General features: G+C 42.0%; 1 protein-coding gene across 1 annotated transcript in view; it reads left to right on the forward strand.

Moving 5' to 3' along the window:
* TMEM260 (transmembrane protein 260) overlaps nucleotides 1-13,769 on the forward strand; it is a 67,970-nt gene extending 54,201 nt beyond the window's left edge. The window contains exons 13-16 of the mRNA XM_023627787.2: nucleotides 3,820-3,996; nucleotides 5,376-5,429; nucleotides 7,224-7,314; nucleotides 11,486-13,769. Coding sequence (XP_023483555.1) covers nucleotides 3,820-3,996; nucleotides 5,376-5,429; nucleotides 7,224-7,314; nucleotides 11,486-11,740 — 577 coding nt within the window. The 3' untranslated portion in view covers nucleotides 11,741-13,769. The remainder of the gene's footprint in view (nucleotides 1-3,819; nucleotides 3,997-5,375; nucleotides 5,430-7,223; nucleotides 7,315-11,485) is intronic.
* The last annotated feature ends 1,214 nt before the right edge of the window (nucleotides 13,770-14,983 follow it).

A 14,983-nucleotide genomic window follows, 5' to 3' on the forward strand; every position in this document is an offset into this window, starting at 1 on the left:
GCTACCCAGTACCCAGTCTGGGACCTGGGTGGTGGTCTGCCCTGTGGTTCATTTCTCAAACCCTGTTTAAGGTCAGATCCGTGCATGCTGAGCTCAGAGATAATCCAGGAGTTCATGCACAACTTTATGGGACTGCTCTCTTGATTACCGTCCTTTCTGTGTTCACCCCAGTATTTTCCAGCTCCCCAGGCTTTAATTTCCCTCTTTTGCCATGCAGTTCCTGCGACTGTCTACATCTGGGGCCAGGCTCTGGGAAGACTGAAAGAGGCAAAGAGTGATGGGGATTTGCCCCCTGCTCTTGGAACTACAGCTGCTCTGATTAGAGAGAAGAGTTCTTCCCTCAGAGTTGTAGGAACCTGCCCAGCTGCACCTGCCATCGCTGTGCTGTTGCCTCTGCTGCTGGCACGGTATTATTGCCGTTGCCTGGGGAAGGAGAGAAGGGAAAACGATCCAGAGGATTTCCTCTGCCTTCTCCAACCCTTAAGAGTTCCCTTTCCTGTTCCTTGGGCTAGAAAAAAAGGGCTTTTCTTGGAGCTCTTTTTTTCCTCACTTGATGTGTACTTCTGGGCTTCAGGCTTCCTTTGAGTCCAGGCCAGGTAACACTGGGAGGGAAAAATTGGTGAACTCACCACAGAGTTGGTAGAACTTAGACTTCTGGTTTCTTCCCCCAACCTTCTTTCTACCATTTAGTTTTCAGAGTCCTCGGATAGCTGTCCCATGTTTTCTGTCCAGGAATTATGGTTGCGTGCGGTGGGAGACACAGAGCAGAATGTGCCTCCTCCATCTTCCCCAGAGCCGGGACTCTGTTACAGTTTAAGACTGTGCTTTTATCAGTTGTCGCATCTAATCTCAACCAGCTCTGAAAGATAGTTATACCCATTTCACCGATGAGGAGACTAGACACAAGTAGTTAGGTCATTTTCCCAAAATCATGGAGATAATAAATGGTGGAAAACATCTAAAGTCTAAGCCAGAAGTGTCTTGTAAAGTTCATAAAGTTTTTTATTTTCAAGTAATTTCTCCTAATGTACTTTTTTCCCCTACTTAATAATAGCTATTAAGGCGTACACCACAAATTGGAATAGAACTATTCAATTATAATGTTTTTGAACCAAGCTTATTTAAACTATTTCTATTACTGATTTTTACAAGATTTGAAGCTCTTAATAGTGATTCAAATCTAATTAATTTTACTTAGCAAATACTGTGTATTAGCTATTCATCATGTTATGTGAGATTCACTTAATTCAAAGAGAGAGTGCCTATCCTCAGGATGCTTCTGGGCTACTCAGAAAGACTTATAATGCAAAGAATAAGTACAATAAAATAATGAAAGAAGAGATAAAAAAATAAAGTGCAATGGGAATTTGAGAAAGACTACTTCTAAGTAGGGACACAATGCTGACTTAAAAGGTGTCAAATAATATGTATACGCATGAGACAGAACCACAGAAGTTTGTATTATAACAGCACCTGTCCCGGAGTAATTAATGTTACAAACAGGCAGCTTTTATCATTTATGTCTGTGCACTTGTTATCAATCCCCTAAAACAGCTTTTTTACATGAATATAAATTTCAAACAGTCTATTTTGGAAAGATTTAAATAAACCAAAATGTTTGCAAATGGTTTATTGGTAACCAAGGTTTAAGGAGTCAAAAATGACCCCTCATGAGTTTATTTATTTATTTATTTATTTATTTTTTATTTATATATTTTTTTATTAATGTTATGATAGATTACAAGCTTGTGAGATTTCAGTTGTACATTTTTGTTAGTCATGTTGTGGGTACACCACTTCCCCCTTCGTACCCTCCCCCCACCCCCCCTTTTCCCTGGTAACCACCGATCAGATCTCCTTCTCAATATACTAATTTCCACCTATGAGTGGAGTCATATAGAGTTCGTCTTTCTCTGACTGACTTATTTCGCTTAACATAATACCCTCGAGGTCCATCCACGTTGTTGTGAATGGGCTAATTTCGTCTTTTTTCATGGCTGAGTAGTATTCCATTGTGTATATATACCACATCTTCTTTATCCAGTCATCAGTTTCTGGGCATGTAGGCTGGTTCCACGTCTTGGCTATTGTAAATAATGCTGCGATGAACATAGGGGTGCAACGGACTCTTGAGATATCTGTTATCAGGTTCTTAGGATAGATACCCAGTAATGGGATGGCTGGGTCATAGGGTATTTCTATTTTTAACTTTTTGAGAAATCTCCATACTGTTTTCCATAGTGGCTGTACCAGTTTGCATTCCCACCAACAGTGTATGAGGGTTCCTCTTTCTCCACAACCTCTCCAACATTTGTCGCTCTTGGTTTTGGATGTTTTTGCCAATCTAACGGGGGTAAGGTGATATCTTAGTGTAGTTTTGATTTGCATTTCCCTGATGATTAGCGATGATGAACATCTTTTCATGTGTCTATTGGCCATATTCATATCTTCTTTTGAGAAATGTCTGTTCATGTCCTCTGCCCATTTTTTGATCGGGTTGTTTGTTTTTTTGTTGTTAAGCAGTGTGAGTTCTTTGTATATTATGGAGATTAACCCTTTGTCGGATAAGTGGCTTGTAAATATTTTTTCCCAATTAGTGAGCTGTTTTTTTGTTTCAATTCTGTTTTCCCTTGCCTTGAAGAAGCTCTTTAGTCTGATGAAGTCCCATTTGTTTATTCTTTCTATTGTTTCCCTCAACTGAGGAGTTGCAGTGTCCAAAAAGATTCTTTTGAAACTGATGTCAAAGAGTGTACTGCCTATATTCTCTTCCAAAAGACTTATTGTCTCAGGCCTAATCTTTAGGACTTTGATCCATTTTGAGTTTATTTTGGTGTGTGGTGAAAAAGAATGGTCAATTTTCAATCTTTTGCATGTGGCTGTCCAGTTTTCCCAGCACCATTTGTTGAAGAGACTTTCTTTTCTCCATTGTAGGCCCTCTGCTCCTTTGTCGAAGATTAGCTGTCCATAGATGTGTGGTTTTATCTCTGGGCTTTCAATTCTGTTCCATTGATCTGTGGACCTGTTTTTGTACCAGTACCATGCTGTTTTGATCACTGTAGCTTTGTAGTATGTTTTGAAATCGGGGATTGTGATTCCGCCGGCTTTGTTTTTCTTGCTCAGGATTGCTTTAGCAATTCGCGGTCTTTTGTTCCCCCATATGAATTTTAGGATTGTTTGTTCAATTTCTGTGAAGAATGTTCTTGGGATTCTGATTGGGATAGCATTGAATCTGTAGATTGCTTTAGGTAGTATGGACATTTTAACTATGTTTATTCTTCCAATCCATGTACAAGGAATGTTTTTCCATCTCTTTATGTCATCGCCTATTTCTTTCAAGAAAGTCTTGTAGTTTTCATTGTATAGATCCTTCACTTCCTTGGTTAAGTTTATCCCAAGGTATTTTATTCTTTTCGTTGCGATTGTGAATGGGATAGAGTTCTTGAGTTCTTTTTCTGTTAGTTTATTGTTAGTGTATAGAAATGCTACTGATTTATGCACGTTAATTTTATACCCTGCTACTTTGCTGTAGTTGTTGATTATTTCTAATAGTTTTTCTGTGGATTCTTTGGGGTTTTCTATGTATAAGATCATGTCGTCTGCAAACAACGAGAGTTTTACTTCTTCGTTACCTATTTGGATTCCTTTTATTTCTTTTTCCTGCCGAATTGCTCTGGCCAGCACCTCCAGTACTATGTTGAATAGGAGTGGTGAAAGTGGGCACCCTTGTCTTGTTCCTGTCCTCAGAGGGATGGCCCTCATGAGTTGTATTTAACATTTAGAACTTTAAGTTAAAAAAATTTTTTTTTCTATTTTCAATAGAAAAGAAACATTTGTTTGCATAGGAATTCATGAAGGTGACCCAACCTGGAAAAAGAACTTTTCACTGTGGCCGTGGGGTTCTTGTGACAAACTAGTTCCTTCAGAGATTGTATTCAACCCGGAGGAATGGATTCGACTTACGAGAAACATCTACAACTGGACTGAAGAATATGGAAGGTACAAAGAGCACTTACATTTTTCATCAGAGTACAGCAGCTTTGTGTGCCTCAAAAACTTACTAAATTTTGAAGTGCCTTTTAATTTCTTTTGGTATTTTTTGTTTTGTTTTTTATTAGCTGTTAGTATTGTTATTTGCTTCCCACAGAGTATCATAATAGAGAAAGAGGACATGTATTTCTTGTCTTCGTGTTTGAAGAACCGTGAGAAGATGGGAGGGAAAGGAGGCTGTGGTTGCGGGCACCACAGCAGTTAGATGCATGTGACCTCCACTCCGGCTCTTGCAATGCGACGTCGTCCCCACCCTGTATCTCCTACCCTGAAGGTGGAAGAGATTCGTGAACTGCAGAAGCGCTTTAAAAGGCGCTCTGTTGCCCATGATAGTTTTCACTTGCATAAACTTGTCATGTGTCTCTTTCTTCAAGAATGACAGTGCTCTATAGGGAAGACTGGGACTTAAGTAACTTTTCCTCACAGTTGTTTGTCATCAGCCTGGTTATGCTGTTTTGGGCATGATTAGTCTTCCTGAAGCATTTCTATGTAAAGTTGACACTTCCCCATATGGAGAATGAATCATCATCTAAAGAAATGTACTTCTATTGCCTATTTTTAAAATTAGGAGTTATTTAAAGATTAGATAATCATTGCTTATAATTCAAGAACAACAGGCAAGACCATATGAACAAATGCTACGAAGGCTTTTTGAATCAATGAGAGCAAACAGAGCGCACTGCTGTGCACCAGCTAGAGGTGGAGAAGTAGGTTTCCATCAGAGCACTCTGTGACCATCTGGGGAGAGTTAGAAAATCACCCATCCTCCAAGCAGCCAACAGCAGTTCAGGGACACAGCATCACTCGTTATCTCGGTTCTGTCAAAATAGATAAGTAATGAGAACTTTTAATTAAGAGAAAGAAAAAGCCAGTAAATGGTTTAGCCAGTGTTCTTTAAGCAGCTTCCTAGCTCCCACAATGATTTCTCAAAGCCAGGAGTCCCCTCTCTTCAGGTTTATCACTTTGCTTCACAACCCGTTGGCTCTTAGCTGTGTCCATAGGGTGACCCAGGCCTTAGCCCTGCACCACGGCCCAGCTGACAGTTCTAAGGAACAGCTGCTCCCCACATGCCTCCAGCCTCTTCCCACTAGTCCTTTGTTTGCTCCCATGAGGCACTGGGGCTCATTATGCAAATTAAGAACACATTTACCAAAACCCCAAATTCCTAACAATTGAACTTTTCTGGAAGAGTAAGTTTATTATTTTGTTTCCTATCAGTACTTCAAGATCCAGCATATTGGCCTTGCAAGATTATAAAACCAGGATTACATGTCTATAGCAATAAATGTAGCTGACAGAAAAATGTTGCCGTTTTCTTGTAACTACAGGTTTGATCCTTCTTCTTGGGAGTCTGTGGCCAATGAGGAGATGTGGCAGGCAAGGTGACTAATCTACATTTTTATGTTTGCAGTCTGTTTTTAATATAGCAGAGAGGTCGCCTGTGGCACTTTCTATTTTGGGAGTAGGGGCAAGTGGTGATAATAAAAATAACATTTATGATCAATTATTTTCTTTGAGGCATAGTACTAATCGTTATACATGCATGATCTCATTTCATCCTCACAAAACCCTGTGAAAAAGTTATTATCATCCCCATTTTACAAAAGAACAAACTGAAGGTGGAGCGGTTACCTGTCCAAGGCCACAAGCTATCAGAACCCACATCTGTCTGACTCTGGAGCACTTGTAACTCCTGTGCGCTCCTGCTTCAGCTAAAGCAAAGTGAGGGCGCCTGAGTGAGGAGAAGGCAATGAGGACCCTGGCTCCGTGTGTCATGTGCTAGTTAACTATTTAAGCCCTTGTTGAAGACTTACTAGAGGCCAGCCACTGTGCTAGGCGTGGGAGCGACACGAGAATATGGTGCAGTTCCCACTCTCAGGGAGCTCAGTCTAATGGAGCAGGCAGACGTATGAAAAGAGATGTGCCTGTTAACGTGCTGGATGCTGCGCTTCTCTGTGTTCCTGTACAGAACACTTCATGTTGATGCTGTTGATTTTCTTGGTTCCTGTCATTCTGTTAAAAGAATCAAAATAGGGGCTGGCCCCGTGGCCGAATGGTTAAGTTCACGCGCTGTGCTGCAGGCGGCCCAGTGTTTCATCAGTTCAAATCCTGGGCGCAGACATGGCACTGCTCATCAAACCACGCTGAGGCAGCGTCCCACATGCCACATCTAGAAGGACTCAAGTAAAATATACCACTATGTACCAGGGGGCTTTGGGGAGAAAAAGGAAAAGAATAAAATCTTTAAAATAAAATAAAATAAAAAAGAATCAAAATATCTAACACTAACAGCCTTTGGCCTAAATATTAATGTAAATGTCCTCACTGATACAGACAGAGGTACCAATTCCTTATGAAGGACTTCCGTCAGCAAAAATGTATTGATGCCCATGCTGGGCTGGGGACTGAGCTTTGCACCAAGAATTGAGTTATGGTATAAAGGGTTTGCTTAAGTTTAAAGAGGTTTGTAAAAAGTTGTCGAGAAATACAGCTCCAAAATAGCAATTATAAAAATAAATATAGCATAGTTTTTGCAGTAGTGCCTTTTAAAAAGTCAAACAACAGCATATTACAAGTTATTAGTCTAGTTACAGGGACAAATACTTGCTTTGAAGAATGGATCAAAGATATACCATATGTTTGCACAATTCTTCACTGTGATTGAATGCGGGAAAGCTGGGGGAGAAATCACATAAAAGAAGAAAGCAGGTCATTATTCGGGCAGGTATTGATTTAATTGGTGTGCTGAATACAATTTGGATGAGTTCATGTGGTCAAAGAGCCCAGCCACCTTTGAAGAACTGGTCACACATGGCATGAGCCGTTGCAATGGGCACCTTCAGGTTTGTGCTGACCAACTCAGCAAGTCTTTCCCTCCCCAGATGCTCTTGCATAACAATAATGCACATCTGGAGGAAAAACAGTGTCCAGTAGTCATGATGAACATAAGCTTTTTTCTAAAAGATTTGACAGTCAGTGTGAATGCAGTGTCTTGCAGTGGGGGAAGCAGGGGTTGCTATTGGTTCAGAGTAAAGGTCTATGAATATGAGAGAAGGAAAAATAATATAATAAAGGGTTTTGTATGTTCCTTATCAATGGGAAGGTCTGGCAGATTTAGCTTTGAATGTGAAATTGACATGATTTTAATAGAGGTTCCCACCCATCCCCAATCCCAGGATGAAAACACCGTTCTTCATCTTTAACCTGGCAGAAACAGCAAGTATGCCTTCCGATGTGAAAGCCCAGCTCTACACTCACGCCTACACCGTAGGTTATACTTTTATGTATATCGTCATATTGGGCAGGAGGGTGGGGGTGATTCTTTGGGATGGAGAGAGGGTATATCACAGTAGAATTTTTTTGTTTGTTTCCAGATTTATTTGGCATTATAAAGCATTATAAGTGGAAAAATACTCATATGTATCACAAATAATGTCTAAAGTAAATGGCTGTGGTCAGCAAATAATGGTCCCCCTAAAGATGTCCATGTCCAAATTTCCAGAACCTGTGAATAGATGACCTTACATGGCGAAGGGGACGTTGCAGATGTGATTAATTTAAGGAACCTGAGGTGGGGAGATTATCCTAAATTATCCAGGTGGGCCCAATGTAATCACAAAGGTCCTTCTAAGAAGGAGGCAGGAAGGTCAGAGTCAAAGATGCGACGATGCAAGCAGAGGTCAGAGAGGAAGATCTGAAGGTGCTGCACAGCTGGCCTGGAAGATGGCGGAGGGGTCACAACTTGGGCAGTGCAGGCAGCCTCTGCAGACGGAAAGGGCAAAGAAACAGATCCTAGAGCCTCAAGAAGGAACACAGCCCTGTTAGTTCTGCAAAGACTTTGATTTTATGACGCCAGAAGTGTAAGATAATAAATTTATATTGTTTTAAGCCACTACATTTGTAGTTATTTGTTACAACAGCAATAGGCTTTATAAATATCAGCTTTATTAAAAAAAGCCAAGTCTGACAGGTTGCCTTCTCTGCAGAAGTCATGGCCCTGGCTGCCCTGCGGTGATGGGGCCATAGCTGGTTGAGATTTCATGAGAAACCTCAAGGGTCTTGGACAGTGGTGCTGTCTTCTAACTGTGGCCCAGGAAGCCGACTAGACTGAGACCAGGCAGACTGAGCTCTTGCGCAGCCAGGCCTCCAATGGAGTCGGGTGTGAGCAGAGGCTTGCCGCAGCTCTGCTTGAACAAGTGCCTGCTCTTCTGCGATTTGAGCACCAGCCTCTTCAGACACCTTCAGGGAGAGTCTTGGAGCCTGCTCTGTAGGAGACAGACGTCCTGGCAAGGGACCAGTGAGAGCAGAGCCCAGGGGCTGGCTGTGTGAGTGGAGGAGGTATTCCTGCTCTCTTGAGGCTGCTGTGGATCTGCTCAGCCTGGGCACTTGTTTGGTGCTAAGTCAAAATAGCATGATGTCCAATCAGGATGACTGGTTTTACTCCTAAATTTTGTGATCATTGGTTTATTGTTTATTCATTTATTCATTCACTCACAGAGCACTGATTGACCACCCAGTCTGTACCCAGTATTGTGGTGGAGACAATCGAGCATTGTCCCTGCTATCGAAGAGGCAGCAGGTGAGGGAGGGAGACAGAAGATAAAGTGCTCAGTTCAGCTCAGGCTTGTGACTGGAGGAGAGTCTGCAGAGAGCTGTGCCTGGGGACACCCTCCTGGAGAGGGGAGTGCTGAGGGGGAGGCTTCCAGAGGAGATGTCACTGGAGCGGCATCCTAAATGATCAGAAGGGGCTAGCCAGACAAGTGGTGGCGCAGGGTCGTGAGAGAGTGGAGGAAGGAGGACAGGCTGTAAGGAGGGAGCCACAGGGCCAAGGCAGGGCCCTCCAAGGCGCCCGCCCTTGAGGGCAGCAAGCAACTAACGACAGGAGGCAGCATGCTGGAGCTCTGTCTGGCAGTCGAGAGGTCCGGGTTCAAGGCCTCCGCCATTGATCGTCAAACTATGAGTCAATTAACCGTTCCAGCTGGTGAATTTTTCTTAAAAAAGCGTGAACTTTAAACTTTATAGAATATCTCTCATATCCTGGTCATATCACGTCCTATTTATCTCTGATCCTGTGAAAAACAAGTATGTATTTGGGAGAAATCTGAGACTTACTGCTATGACATACTCTGATCAGTAATGTGTTCCACGGTCAGCTGTGAGGCCACTACGGAAGCTAATTCCTGAATTATTGTCCCTTTGGGCTTGTGAGCTTTAATCTCTGTGAACGCCAGTCTGCAGCACATTCTATGGGTGTCTCCTGTGCGTACATCTCCAGATGTCTGACATTGTTTGCAAGACAAATGAGGCCAAATACTTGATGGGTCCACACAAATCTACCCCCCAGTACCGGTTTTTCAAGAACATTATTTTTTAGAGGTGAAAGATATTTTTGTTACTGTTTCCATTATCCCGCTCCATAGCTTGTACAGAACATTAAGTTCAGGTGTAGTGGGGACGCAGGGAGTATCCCTGTCAGCTTTAGGATACATGTGATAAGTTAAAGATGTCCCCAATAAATAGAATATAGTCCACCAAGACTACTGTCACAGTAACACACACACAGGAAGAAATATAACTCACGTGATGAGAAACGACTGGCCTCTCAAGCTGCGGCTCACGTGGCTTGACAGGCCGTCAGAGCGTGCCGGTGATGCATCAGTAACAGCGTCCTCACAAGGACAGTCTGCTGGTTCTAGTGCCTAAAGACTACAGCAAGAGGTCGGGAGGAGCCTCTCTTTGTCCTGAGCCATTTGGGAAATGCTCACTGAAGTGCTGGCATCGGTTTTGAACTCCAAAACCTTAACAGGATTTTGAAAACTCAGGAAAGTAGGGAAGCTGAGCAGCTCCTGAGTACCCCTCTGTGTCGGCAGTGTGCACGCACTCACACATGTCGCTCGTCCGAGGGAGGCTCAGCAAGAGAAACAGCGGAACAAGGAAAAAAGACTGAGGAAAGGTAGAGAACTTTGACTATTTTACCAAGAAAATAAAAGAGCAGGAGGCTGTCAGTAGCTTTGATGTATGTGAAGGCATGAGGTGACTCTTTCCTATTTTATGGAGTGAAGGAAACTAAGGGGAAAATTGCTTTAAAAGGCACCTTGAAGACTAAGGGTCGTTACAGATCAAAATGGCATGTCAGACACAGGGTGGGGACTTTTTCATGGGATGCTATTTTGAAATAGGTTGGATATGCATTTGTCTGCTGTGGAGTAGGGGTTGGGGAAATAGAGAATGTGACTGGCTGCCTGTCACCCAAATGACGTGGTGAGTACAGTTCTCATCCGGAGGGCACTTGTCCTGGAGAAGGCACCACTGCTTGCTCTGTGCTCTCATGGGGCCATGGGAGATTCAAGATCCTGTGAGTTGCCCTTCAATAGATAATCCCCAGGAAGGCTGTGAAATTCCCAAGTAAGCAAGGGTAATATTCCATTTTGCAGATTCGTTCTTCTTTTTTGTTTATTTTTTAAATGTTCCTCTGGAAAATTCAGTATCAAAAATTCTAACTCATGGGGCCAGCCCCATGGCCGACTGGTTAGAAGTTCCATGTGCTCTGCTTTGGTGGTCCGGGGTTTTCGGGTTTGGATCCTAGGTGCCGTTCTACTCCACTTGTCAGCCATGCTGTGGCAGCATCCCACATATAAAGTGGAGGAAGACTGGTGCAGATGTAAGCTCAGGGACAATCTTCCTGGAGCGAAAAAAGGAAGATTGACAATGGATGTTAGCACAAGGCAAATCTTCCTCGCCAAAAAAAAAAAAAGAAAGAAAAATTCTAACTCTTTCCAGTTAGTATTATCTCTGATATTGAAAAACAAAATTCTGAATTCCTGTGGGCAAACTTTTAACTATGAAAATTATAATTGTAGGTTACTGTGAAGATTTTCAAAATCTCACTTTAAGGATGTCTCTTACATTCTGTTATGCCCAGCCTACTTGATGCTGGGTGTGTTTAAATTGTTTTATTGTTGCTATTGTTATTACTGTTCTTTTTAATGTAGAGAGAAATTTATGTAAAAATGAGGGACGGAATTTAAATTCCTTAAAGTTCTTTTTCCATGCAGTTTCTAAAGAAAGCTATTTTTTTCCCCAACAGCTAAATTTAGAGTTTCAACTTTTCTGCCTGTTGATAAACAGCTTTCCATGATTAGAACTAAATCCCTTTCCAGAACATCTTTCTGGAGGAGGAGCATTTTGTCCTGACACAGCGTGTCTTAGGTTCCCTCTGCAACATCTGAAAACCCCAGAAGCAGTTTTAGATGAAGCGTCCTTGCCTCCTGCTACTGCAATAATTACAGCAACGTCCTTGCGTTTCTGCATGGCCCAGTAACCATTAGATTTTTACTGTAGGCTGCTTCGATTTTTTTCTTATGTTATTAATTTCTCTGTTTTTTGAAAAAAAGTCAAGGGATAACAAGGGAATACCAACATTTTTACTGTTTTCCAGCTTTATAAGGAGATTGTCTACTTACAAAAGGAACACCCAGTGAACTGGCACAAGAACTATGCCATCGCCTGTGAGCGGCTGCTGCGCCTTCGGGAAGGAGGTGCAGACCCTGAAGTCTTGTTATCGGAAACCATCAGACATTTCCGCCTCTACACTCAGAAAGCACGGAATGACCCGCAGCTGGCTGCTATTTTAGTTGCTCTGAAGCACCTGAGAAAAGAACTGCAAAGTCTGAGAAATACGAAAAATGTCTGAGACAGCAAAACGTGAGAACCCGCTCCTCATTCAGTGTCAAAATTCTGAAGTCCGAACACTTTCATCCAAGAAAAGAAACCGTATAAAAATTGAAGACTGAGTCACCTCCTAAATAAAAGTAACGTGGCGCAGCAGCACTGCTTAACGGGGTTAGTGACTGAGATGTGCTGTTCATGCGAGCTCTGTTCATCCCACGTTACCAAACGAGCATCTCAGTGAGACGCTTTCAAAAAGCTTCCCACCTCCAGTCTTCCACCAAATGACTGTGCTTGATTAGATGCTAGAAGAGAACGAACTATTTTCATACACTTAAAACATCAATTGCGAGTCTTCACAGGGCCCTGATTATTGGCATTGGTTTTGAAGGTTAAATTCTGAAAACGTTAATACCAGACCAAAGACGCTCTCTATTTCCCAAAAGTGAAATCTTTTTTTTTTTTAAGAGTGAATCTTGTTATGCTTCAAGTTAGAATGCTTCTTTTTCTTTTTTTTTCCTCTTGTGTCTGTGGTTGTTACATAATCTCACACTTCAAGCTAAACACAACTGGGTGATCCTTTGAAAAAAAGTTGAGGTGTATATTTGATTGTCTTAAATAATTCTCTGAAATCACTAAAACCTAAAGCTAATTTGTTGTTTGCTTTTTTCTCAGTTGCATAAACTGATTGGCAAGTAAAAAGGATTTTGTATTTCCTTAATTAATTTTATATTTGTGTTTTACTTCTATTTGGGCTCATAAATCTTGGCCCAATAATTAGGCAGCTCCTGCTGCCAAAAGGAAAAAAAACGGTGGAGATTGGGGGGAGGGGACGGGGAAGTGGTTCAATGAATTCATTTCTGTTACAAGCATCTTTTATACATATTACTAAAGAGAACATAGTAAGAAATGCAAATAATAGTTCTTTATTTTATTATGACAGTTAATTAATAGCAACTTGTTTTAATGAATAAAGTCAGTCCGAGTGCTTCAGCACTTCCTAAGGAAAGGGCAGAATCGGTGGGGATTCTTTCGCCCAGTTGTGGAGCTCCTAGACTCCAAGCACTGTATAGAAATGCTCACTAATGAAGAGGGAGGGGTAGAAGCCTGTCTGCATTCAAAGATCACTGGTGAGTCATTCAGCAAGAAAAGGCCCCTTACCAGGAATAGTCACAGTTCCGTGGCATTGTACTAGCAAAAGGGTCTGATCAAAGGTCTCCTGTGGAGCTTGCATGGTTCCCTTTCATACTACGACCATAATTAAAACCACTAATTCTCTTTTAAAATGCTGCAGGATGCCATGTAGGCATCTGTCTGGAGTGTCCTTTGTGATGTCATAAGCTGTTAAGGACCAGTGCCGAGGGCTTTTGAGTGAAATGCCAGTCATGAAGGTGCTTCAAGACAAGGGTGGCTCGAAAAGCTTGACAGGGCCTTGACTGCACAATTCGAGCTGAATTTGCCCCTTGTCAGCTGCCAGTAAATAAATCTCAAAGGGGAAAAGCTGAAGTTTCATTACCTGATCCGTGGGGCTTTGTTGGTTTTGGCATCACACAGGGGAAGCCCTTGCCCCGCATTCTCTGGGTTTGAAGATGTCCACTGGAGCCTGCAGTGCCTGGACGGGGTTCAGAGCGGGACCTTTTGAAGAGTGTCAATAGTTGTAACAGTTCAGCTGTTAGGAAGACAAATAAATGGAGGAGCTCATTAATCCGCTTTTGGCTCTCAGTGCCTTTTGCCCTTTTATCACAGCCTTATTAGGCTCCTACTCATCTTGAACCAGAAAAAAATGAATTGAAGTTGTTGAGTACTAATTGGCAAAGACTTTTAATCATGGGCCAAGAACTTTCACTGACTTGAAAGTAACTTCTCCACAGGGAAGAACCAAAAACCTGGTTTACCTTAAAACAAAAACCTGTTGGAGTTCAGTGTGGTGTAAAAATTTAAGGAAGCATTGATAAATTGTCTTAAGTTTATCCATTTGAAAGAAATTATGTAAGATTATGATTTCCGCTTAAAAAAAAGTACAATAAAATTCAAATAAACATTCCCTGGAAAAAGTGCCGTCTTTATTGGTTCAGAAAGGAGACTGCGTGCATGTGTGAGACGTCACGTCTGTTTCTGAACATCCACGTGTATGCATGTAAATATTCATTTGAGCATCTACACATACATGTGGTATCGGAGGAACCTTATTAGAAGTAATAGTTCCTGTTTACGGCTTTAAGAATGGCCAGTAAAGGCCTTTTTTTGAGAGTATCTGCTTTTCAAATTTGTGTATACTGTGACGCTACATAATATGTCTGAATATGCTTTGTGTGTTGACTGTTGTCAAATGGTGCGTGAATTGTTCTGTATTTGTGCAACAATAGCTTTGGACCACGCTCTCTTTGAGAAAGTAATGATATGACGGCTCAGAGTAGGTAGGATCATGATTATTTAAACTTCTAAAGACCGTGAGTAAATGAAAAAATAGCAAACTGAGCTGAGATTTTGGAATGTTGGGCTTCATTCCCAGATCAACTACTTTGAAGAATTCTCTCCTTTCTATTTGTGAGGTTGAACAAGCTGCTTTCTTTTTCCTTCTCTTACTTTTCCTTGGCTAGTGCACAAACACCACAAAATCTGGCAGAAGGGGTCTCCTGTAGTCTAAGCCCCGCCATGGAAGAGAACGTGAAGGAGGTGACTTCTGATGCAGGATTTGGCCAGCTTTCTCCTAGCAGTGTCCCTGGAGTGCCGTGTGTTGGCAGGACGACAGGAACCCCATAAGGCCAACTTCTGCCTGGACTTTGGCCTGAGGAACAAGTGGGAGCCAGCAAAACTGTCTGCCTCTCCACAGGCTGCCGTGGCCTCCTGTCCGGCCCAGAGGCCAGTGCACACTGCAGGGTGGTGGAGGCGGGGATGTGGCCCGCGTTCTCTGACAAACCTCCCAGCCCTGTTCTCCTGATGGGAGGTATGCGTGGTTCTTGTTATTGACTTTCTTCTTTTCTTTGTTTGTTCAAAGGGGCCATTATTTAAAAAATACTTTTGTTCTATTATTCAAAATGCAGCCAAAATAGAAGGGAATCAATTACTAGGATACTATCTTGAAATTTTCAAATAGAAATTGTGAAAAGTTATTTCTGTCCATATTCTTAGGATTTTCTTATGATAGAACCATGATGTTAGCCTTTATGATATTTAATTAAAGCCATTTTGAGTACTAGGAGTATTTTATGATACCCTGCTGATTTCTTTAAGTCACCAGGCAAGGATATGAAAAGCAGTGTTTTAA

Source organism: Equus caballus, chromosome 24 (assembly GCF_041296265.1).
Source record: "Equus caballus isolate H_3958 breed thoroughbred chromosome 24, TB-T2T, whole genome shotgun sequence".
Taxonomy (NCBI): domain Eukaryota; kingdom Metazoa; phylum Chordata; class Mammalia; order Perissodactyla; family Equidae; genus Equus; species Equus caballus.